General features: G+C 39.3%; 1 protein-coding gene and 1 long non-coding RNA gene across 2 annotated transcripts in view; one reads left to right on the plus strand and one right to left on the minus strand.

Annotated features, from left to right (window-relative positions):
• Window positions 1–6,163, plus strand: part of eeig1a (estrogen-induced osteoclastogenesis regulator 1a) — a 32,885-nt gene extending 26,722 nt beyond the window's left edge. The window contains exons 8-12 of the mRNA XM_032515591.1: window positions 850–954; window positions 1,623–1,818; window positions 1,932–2,053; window positions 2,927–2,996; window positions 3,520–6,163. Coding sequence (XP_032371482.1) covers window positions 850–954; window positions 1,623–1,818; window positions 1,932–2,053; window positions 2,927–2,996; window positions 3,520–3,565 — 539 coding nt within the window. The 3' untranslated portion in view covers window positions 3,566–6,163. The remainder of the gene's footprint in view (window positions 1–849; window positions 955–1,622; window positions 1,819–1,931; window positions 2,054–2,926; window positions 2,997–3,519) is intronic.
• On the minus strand, window positions 1,316–9,197 carry LOC116689186 (uncharacterized). The gene is made up of 3 exons (XR_004331936.1): window positions 9,119–9,197; window positions 6,613–6,615; window positions 1,316–1,326 (listed from the first exon to the last, which is right to left on the minus strand). It is a non-coding gene; the product is annotated as an uncharacterized LOC116689186 (long non-coding RNA).
• Window positions 9,198–9,878: the final 681 nt, after the last annotated feature.

Consider the following 9,878-nt stretch of genomic DNA (forward strand, 5'->3'; position numbering starts at 1 on the left):
AAAATAGCTTATTTGAGAGACTTGTCACATCAAATTAGGATGGATACTGCATGTGTACAACATACCGTATGTAACCTAAAAGACAAACATCCACCTCTCCACAGCAGAAACTAAACACTACCGCTACGTCCCTCAGTTAGAGGTTGAGTTGTTGAACGCTGACGTCCTTTTGTTTTGGTCGACACTGAAGACGCCGCACAATATAGCTGCTGTTTTTGCACTTTTTCTAAAAGGTAAACATCTTTCACTATGAGCGGGGGGGGGGGGGGGTCCTCCTGGTTTGCGTTGCCTTGGCGACGTTTTGCTTCTGACGTCTTTGCTACGACTGATAAGCTAACCTGTCGCGCTGCTGAAACGATATGGTCACATGACTGAACAACGACTGTGATTGGTTAAGCCCAGTCACTTTGTAGAGCCTTCAGCGGAAGACTCTCTCTGTCAAAATAAAACATTAAATGAGACGTACGCTGGGGTAAAAACAATGACGTAGTAACGAGTAACGGCTCCTTGTAGCCTGATGTAGCGGAGTAAGAGTACAGTTTCTTCTTCACTAATCTACTCAAGTAAAGTAAAAGTATAGTGATTTAAAACTACTCCTAGAAGTACAATTTTTTCAAAAACTTACTCAAGTAAATGTAACGGAGTAAATGTAACTCGTTACTACCCACCTCTGCATGGTTGTAAATTAAAACTCCTCTGAGTCAGAAATGGCTGCCATCTGTGATGTGAGTTCTGCATCTCTACTGTAAAAGTAAACAAAGACTTCTTGATGTCTGGTCCAGCAGAAAACTATTTTGTAAGTACAAATGAGGTGGTAACAGGGTTGTTTTCCTCCTTTGGTGCATTCAGGTCTCCTTGAAGAATCAGAAGCGAACCACTCCAGTCCTGCAGAAGTCTTCCAGTCTGGTCACTCTCGTAACTCCAGCTATGCCAGCCAGCACAGCAAAATCTCAGGTACATAATGAAAATATTTTCAAACACAAAATCTCAGGTACAAGATTCACCTCCAGTTCCCACATGCAGCCTACATTATGAAGTATTTTTATATTCCAGAAAATTGCCTTTCCAAAATAGTGAATTACATTTTTTTTCATATGGGTCCTATAATTTCCTCATACTTTTGTAGGAGATTACCTACCCAATAGTCTGTATCCACGTGTATCCAAGTGCTACAGAAATTTCAGTCGGATGCATGTCTCACCGCTGATGTCCATTTCCTTCCGCTTTCATTGGTGGAACTGGTGGATTTATGAGGACTATGGTTAACTGCTCCTCAGAGCTCTGCAGGATAAATCCAGACAGCTTCCTAGACTAAATTTGAGTTCTCTGGCACAAAAAAACAACTTTTGAACACATGTTCCACCGAAACAACTTCCTTCCCGAGGCTATTTTACAGCGGCTCCGTGCGGAGCTTAGCGCCATAGCAACTTATGACTATTGTGATTGGTTTCAAAGAAATGCCAATAAACCTGAGCAGGTTTTTCTCCCTTCCCAAAATGCTATGTGGACTTGCAAGACCCTCCTCCGCAGCGCTGTTGGAGGAAGGTCTGGCAAAGTGAGACTACATACTTAAAGTGGCACACAGCTGATGTCTCCTATGAAACCTTCTTGTGTCGCTGCAGGCTACAGCACTGAGCACTCCTGCTCCTCCAGCCTGTCAGACCTCACACATCGCAGGAACACCTCGACAGGAAGCAGCGCCTCTGGGGGCTTGGGCTTCACTGCTGACACACCTACGGAGGGTGACAAGGACGCCGGACGTCCAGAAAGACCCCCTCGACCCCCGCGGCCCATCTTACCCCCTAACAGGCCCCCCAGGTACAGAGACAGAATACAGTCTTCCGTCAGTGCTAAGGTCATGGGTTTATTGTGGTCCAGTCCTCTTCTAACGACATTTGTCCTCTTTTCTTTTTCTAATCGTTGTATTTCAGGCGGAAGCAGGACTCAGTGGTGAGTCAGCCCTCTTGGGTAAATGACACTCGCATGGATGCCGATGACATTGTGGAGAAAATTGTCCAAAGCCAAAACTTTGCAGATATCAACAACACTGAAGGTACAGTGGGAGTTTAAAACCGCTTAGAAAAAATAATCTAGGTATTGATTTATTTACAGCTTAAAACAACAAAAAAGCAACTCAAAAACACTGAGGGGTTTAGTAACAAGAGAGTGGACTTTGTCACAAGCCTGTTAAAACACATGCTCAATAAAGATAAGAAGGTACAAAATATTTAGTTAGATCATGTATCACAATATGCAAGAAAGAAAACAAGAAGATTGCGATAAACGTGAGTTTTACAGCTAAGAAACTAGAAAACATTTTAGTAAATAATAAATCTGTGTTCATGTGACTTTTTTTGACATTGTCATTCAGTATCAACAACAATGTGAAACTATTTTCCAAATGTTGACCTAATATATGACCTAATGTGCTGAGGAAATAAATTCAAAAGAGCTTTTTTAACGCGTTTTTTTTTCTCAGATTAATTCATTGAATGAACTTGTTATTTTTGACAGCCCTACTAAACACCACATTTAAAAATGTTCATTTAAAAAATCGGACCACTGCTAGAACAAAAACACAAGCTACTCCTTCGTTATTAGCTTGTGAGCATCGACACACCCCTTGATGAAGATGTAGGTAGGAGTGGTTTATGGGAAATATAGTCTTAACTCCACAGGTGATGGTGTGAAATGGAGGCTATTGCTCTTTAACATGTTGTCATTTGTTTACAGTGAATCTCTTTGTGTGAAGGTTTTAAAGTTGCTTTGACTGTATAATATTGATGACTGGAACTCCTGCACCATCTTTGGAACGAGCTCTCCTTCTCCTGCTCCGTGTTTTGTCATCTTTTTATTGTCTGTGTGTTGACGCCTTCTGGTTTATGTCAGCAGCTGCTAATTCTGTTTCTGTGTTCCTGGCTTTCAGACAGCAACTTGCGTCTGTTCGTCAACAAAGATGGAACCACTGCGCTCAGCGGCATCAGGCTTGGAAACAGGTGAGAAGCTTGGTTCAAACTTTTCTTGACTTTCAAATGGCATCCTCTCCTTGATTCACCCTCTCAACCGGTCTCTCTTGAGAATGAGACCCCGTGTCTCAATGAGATTACCTCTATGAATAAAGGTTAAATAAAAAATCAGTCTATATCTTCCTCTTGTCCTTTTATCCCTTTCAAATAACTTGATCAAATCTGCTGAACTGCCTCAATAAAACAAGGATCAACATACTTTACCAAAATCAATATTCAATAATATGTTTAAGGCATTAATGTTTGTTTTCTCTTTACAAAACTCACACTATAACCCACCAATCCAAATAGAACTCAAATACATTTTCCAAAAAGAAGTCTTAAACAACACTTCACTTTGGTTGAAAGCCCGTTTCTTATGACTTACATCAGTATGACGCTACACAATAAACTGTAAATAAATGCATGTGGTAACAGTAAAAGTGAGCATTAAAGAGATGTGTAACCCTACATTACATCTGACTGTTGTCCCTGTTCGGTTGGCTCTATGCAGGGTGTCTGCAGGCGGGTACGAGCCTGTGGTGATAGAGAGCCATTAAAGCGAGCAGCAGGAGAGGGGGACACGTTGACCTGTGGATGGTGGATCGTCTCGTCTTCTGTCTTGCTGGTTGTCCCAGAGCTTCAGCCGGTCTGAAGCTGTGAAGGGAGAAACCTTGTCAGTTTGCACTTTACGTGAAGTTTGTGGCGGCACTTGTCTGCCCTCCCTTCAGCTGTTTGTCTGGGATGTTGAGGGCGACAACTCAGAGGGAAAGAGTTTGAGATTTCAGGACTTCTTAGGAATTCAACGGGATCTGTTAAATGATAAAAGATACAGAAGCCAAAATTGTCCATGTGTCCCCAGTTTATTATTCATACTGATGCTTAGGGGACAGTTTTAATTAATAGCTATTATATTTGATAGCTGTTTCTTACTTTATACGATTTCACTGCTGAAACAAGTCACAGACGGGGACAGGAAGGGGCTGCAGGCTGGACCGAAGTAACTTCATTATGTACTGGGGACATATGGATGATAATGGTCATTTTCTTATAAACTTGACTCCTGCAGTATGATATGTTCATCTAAACCAACAATCTTTTTGTTGAGTCATTTTTCATAAAGCCCCTTTTTAAGTGACAGGTTAATAAAAAAAACTTTAATTAGGCCACCAGTTGTGCAGATGAATACAGATCTTTTACTGTGTATTCTTTCTTGAACACGTCTGTAACAAGTTATTTTGACACATTTTTTGTCACTGCCAACTGTCTGAAATGGTGAGCAAGAATGTCACTGGGAGTTTAGTTAATGTGTAACGTTTCATTTTGATTCAGCAGGGAAAGGTTTCCACCTTTTAAAAGACCTTCCAAACCAAGTCCCAACAGCAAAACAGGATCAAATCCTTTAGTCTTAGGCATTGCATAACAAAAAGTCCTACTTGAAGTGTCAGGCAGCACTCCAAACACTGAATGTGACCAAGAGTTTAGAAAACCACTGAGGAGCCGTGAAGATGCAGAAACTCTGAATAACTTTACTTTTTTGTCTTTTTGTTTGAAGTTGTAGCTGTTCCCTGTTGAACAGGGAAAAGCAGTAGAACCACCTTGTGCCTGTAACGTTTCTCTCGAATGATCCTCAAACACCACAAAACTGTGACAGCAGATTGCTGGTGACGGTGAGGAGAGAAATATTGTTTCTTGTTTCTTTTTCTTAGTTCTGTTTTGTGTCAGTCTTGTAACTTGCAGGTGTAGCCATTTTGGAAAATCCCACTGTATACTCACAGCATGTCGCTCCATCTCCATGAAGGACGACTTGTAAAAGATTCAGTTCCCCTCTCTCCTCAGCCATTGGAAATGAAAACTAACCTCCATGAAGAAGGATTTGTTGCCCCCTGGTGGAGTAACAGCTTGCTTTCAGGTTTTTGCATGAGTCCTTGTCCTTTACAAGGCTGTTTACTTCAAGTTTGTTTAAAGCTGTCTTCAGATGAACAAACACCAAAGAGGCGGAAAGATGAACGAGTTTCTGTAGCTCAGACAAACACGGAAGGGAAATTGGAAGCAAACCAGCTGGCTGGTTGATGCTTTTTGTGTGTGTATTAGTTCAGCAAGTTTTCTGTTTTGAGTTTGATGTCCACAAATGTGTCTATCTCAAGAAGTAACAAGGGGGATTGTTTTTTTAATCTTGTACAGAGTCTTAAAATCTTATTTTTTCTGTTTGTAAAAAGGGTAAAAAAAAAACTCTGTCTAAGAAATAACGCCTTGAAGTGCAGGTCGCAAATCCCTTGAATTTAGTTAATTGACATGGATGTTATGTGCCCTAGATTGGGCTGTGACGGATAATTCTCCTCATTGATTAAATCTGCCAATAATTTGTTTCAATGAATTTCTTAATTAGTTAATTGTTGAAACTATAAAAGGTCAGAAAATTGTGACAAATAGTCAAATATTTTCCACATATTTGAACTCTTCAAACTGCTTATTTTGTCCGATTAACAGCCTTTAAACCAAAACATATTCAAATTGAAATCATATAAAATAGAAAAGAAAAAACAAATCCTCACACATGGCAATCCGGAACAAGTTAATTGAGATTTTGGGCCTGAAAAAGTACGGTTTCTTTTTAGTTAACTTAATAGTTGAGCAACTAATCAACATATTGTTTCAGGCCAATATTTTCCCTTATTTACAATTAAAAAAAATTCAGCTTTTAAGACTCGGTTCTTTATCCCTGAAAGTATTTTGCATGAACGTTATTTTTTTCTTCACACTTTGCTGGTGGAATCCAGCTCATTACTATATAAGTTGAATCACTTATCTTTACATTACCAAGTTTGTATTTTGCAGCTGGATGTTTATTAATCACATTTTGGGGATGCGCCACTGACTGTATGGTCTGAATTTGGGTTTACATCACCACAGCCTTTAGTATTCTTTTAAAGCATTTATTTATATATTTTTGTTCCTAATTCTTTTTTTTTGTTTGGAGGTTGGTTATAAGCTATGCACACAACCCGCCTTCCTAAGTTTTTTCTATTAGTAATTCTAACAAATGATTCTATTGACACAAAGCTTGTATAACCGAAATTTATAGAGAATCAAGTTGGAACGTTTTCTTTTTGTTGGTATTTCTGCAGAAATTACTAAACAATAAAAAGCTCATCTGAGTTTGTTTCTGTGTCTTGTTTTTAATCATCAGTGTTGTTCTATAGGAAATGTCCTCTAATATTTCTTTGAATTCAGTGAGTTTAACTACATAAAGGAGCTTATATTCTTCAATTAAACACACTTTTAAAGAGTGATTTTAATTTTTAGACTAGATATCTTAAAATATTGTAATACAATATATTTGCTGTAAACCTGGCAAATTTATGATTCTCTTCTTCCAGCAGAAGAGGGCGCTCTTCGCTAAATTATCTGCAGAAATGCTCTGTAGATGGCAGTATCATACTATTTTAGTATGATACATACATACATACATACATACATTTTAACTATGAGCATATATATATGTATATGTATATATATGTGTGTGTGTATATATATGTATATGGTCTATTATAGTCTATAAATAGTCATATGACTATAACCTACTTTGTACTTAGCCTACCTGCACTGCCTATGTTCAAATCTACTGGCACTGTATATAGGCTATGTTAGCATACCATACCATACTGCTCAGCCTGTACTGTATATTGGTACTTTAGTGTTTATTCCACATTATGTTTAATCTATTTTGAAAATTTAGAAAACTGCTCTGCGCTTTACTGCTTTTTTGCACTTGTGGTTTAATGCTGAACTGCATTTTATTGCCTTAAATCTCAAGAGTATATGGCTGCAGCCTGCAGCATCCCATCTCGTCCGTCCCGTCTCATCCGTCCCTTCTCATACGGAGGTGTGTCCAACGGTAAATCCAGAGGTCAAAAATGCGAAATCGCAATAATTTCCAATGGATGGTTTCTGTTGACAAGATAAATGCACGACTACGTCTGGATAAAATAAACCTGCGTCAACTATCATGCTAATGAATAATACTTTAATATTTTGGTTTAACGTTTAGTAAAAAAAAACACCAAGAGAGATCTAGAAGACTGCAGTACAGGGTCGCAGGTCGGACTCGAACTAGAGCCGCCATCGAGTAGCTAAAACTAATTATGGCACCCGCTCTACACACTGAGCTATCTGGGTACTTGAAAAAGAAAGAAAACACTAAATTTTAAATTATTTTATAATTTGTTGATTGTGCCGTTACTGTTAAATTAAAAAACAAAAAAATATTGAAAGTATTTTATTCATATGCATGATTGCCGTTACTGTTTAGGTAACGGCAATTTAAAACTAAACATGTACATAAGATAAATGCAGACTATCATACTGATGAATAAAAACACTTAAAATACGTGTTCGTCTATAAAAAAAATGCAGATGATAGGCAAACTAAAAAAATCCTTCTATAGCTGCAACTTTGATTTAAGTTAGGTTTGGTTTTAATTTCTTTCCCCCTTTCATACAATACAACACAAAATACGATAGAACCGCTGTGGAAGAAAAATACAATCGCATCCTGGCCCAAGACCGGGGCAGCAGAGATACGCAGTCGAATACAGGACGGGTCCCAGAGACCCGAAGGCCGATGCCGCGGTAGTAGAAAACTACAACCGCATTCTGCCCCGGGTCCCAGAGACCCGACAGCATTCTGCCCCGGGTCCCAGAGAGCCGACAGCCGAGGCAGCGACTGTAGCCTAGAGCTACAGTCGAATGCTCTCGCCATGCTGATAAGCAGTTATTTGCAGCAATGTCCCAGTGAAGTGTGAAAACAATATAGAATATACAATTAAAAAGTCTTGGAAAGAGTGTAACATGTTTATTTTCGTAGTCTTGTTGTTGTGTGTGCAGATCGTGGATTGTTATCCCTCCTCAGGAGATCCTGCGTTAGTCGCAGAATCGGCTGCGTCGCTGATGCAGGTTTCATCAGATGTACCACGTTAATATGGAACAACACAAGCATAACATTCAGAAATGAGCAACTATGTATGCAAATGGTTACTTTAACAGTTTTTTAACGTTTTTCAAATTGATTGCAACAAATGGGTCACGAATTTACCCGTGACTCATCTGGAAATTATTCGCGATATCGATTTTGACCCTCTGGTTTTACCGTTGGACACACCTCCGTATGAACGGGACCGGATGAGACGGGACGGACGAGATGGGATGCTCCAGGCTGCAGCCATACCCGTCTCTTAAATCTACACTTTTCAATGACAAAGTTAAAACGAACACGTGTTTTCACTTAATTACGCTAATTAACGTTGCTGCCTTTTCCCTTCACAAACTGTGTAGACTTTATCCAGCGCCATTTTGGCTTGTTTAACCCATTCATTGAATCATTCGTTACAGGCAGTTGGTGGTGCAGAAGTCAGAGAATTTGTGAGTTTTCTCTTCTCTATATTGAAGATATATGTGGTTGATAACATGTAGCCTATAAGTGTTTTTGTAACGTTGATAACTGCATACCTTTATATTATTTTTGCAAATTAAGGCTAGCATTGGGGAAACTTAGCATTAGCTAATGGTACTGCTAACTTTCATTTTCAAATGTTGGGCTGGGTTTTAGCCAACTAAATACTGGCATAGTCATATACTATAAATGTAAATACATCTACAATAATAAAATAACATTTATCTATCCAGAGATATTGTATATAAATGTTGGGTTTGATACTTAAGAAAAGCTAACCCTAGTTATTCTATGTGTTTTTTTAGACACTAGCTATTATCAGTGGTGGAAAGAGTAGTTACATTTATTTAAGTAGCCAAATCAGAAATATTTCGCTAATTTAAATAAAAAAATCTGTCAGGGCAGACACACTGAAATACAATGCCCACACAAAGGAAGAGTGGTTCTTCTTTTACCATGTTGTCGGTTCGATCCTGCGGGCTGCTGCGGCACCCTTGAGCAAGGCAACTTAAGTTACATTGGAAATTCAGATTAATAGTAGAGAATATGATTAGATAAACAAGAATAATACTTTGTCGATCCCTTGATGAAATTCAGAAACTACTCTGCAGTATAGCCTATATAATATATTAGTCTATATCCACGACATTACACTTCCCACCTGGAAGCAAAATTACGAATCCCACTATGGCCACCCCAAGACCCGCCCTACGAAGCAGCTTGATTGGTTGGGCTCAAGCATTTGAAAAAAAAATATCGCCACCAAGAAGCAATATATTTTTTTTCACACCATAGACCTGACCTTCAATAGCATTAACACACTACTGTTGGCCAGACATCCATACTTACAGGTGCAAGTCCTATCCCCTGACCAATCCCCTAACCCTAATCTTAACCACTTGAGGTCAAGTGCCTAACCCCAACCAATCGAGCTGCGTCGTAGGGCTGGCCTTGGCGTGGCCACTCTAAGCACGGCCAAAGTGGGATTCGTAATTTTGCTGCCAGGAATTCTGCTGGATCACGCTCTTTTCGGCCGGATATCCGTCACCTTCCTCTTTCTTTATGTGGCGTTCTAAATTCTGGTGGATTTATGTGGAAGACTATGATTAGCTGCTCCTCAGATCTCTGCAGGGCAAATCCAAACAGCTACTTGGACTATCTGTCCAAGTTTTTTTTTTGTTGCACGACTAAAACAACTTTTGAAGATACACATCACACCAAAACAAGTTCCTTTCTGAGGCTATATTGCTTCTTTGGCTTCTTTGGCTCCGTCCGGCGTAAAGTGCTGCCCAATTCTGTTATGATTGTCTTAAAGAACTGCCAATAAACCAGAGCACGTTTGTCTCCCATCCTGGATTGCTGTGTGTAGGTAGCCAGACCCTCCTCTGCATATATATAGATATAGATATATATATATATAT

The sequence above is a fragment of the Etheostoma spectabile genome, chromosome 5 (genome assembly GCF_008692095.1).
Source record: "Etheostoma spectabile isolate EspeVRDwgs_2016 chromosome 5, UIUC_Espe_1.0, whole genome shotgun sequence".
In the NCBI taxonomy this organism is placed as follows: domain Eukaryota; kingdom Metazoa; phylum Chordata; class Actinopteri; order Perciformes; family Percidae; genus Etheostoma; species Etheostoma spectabile.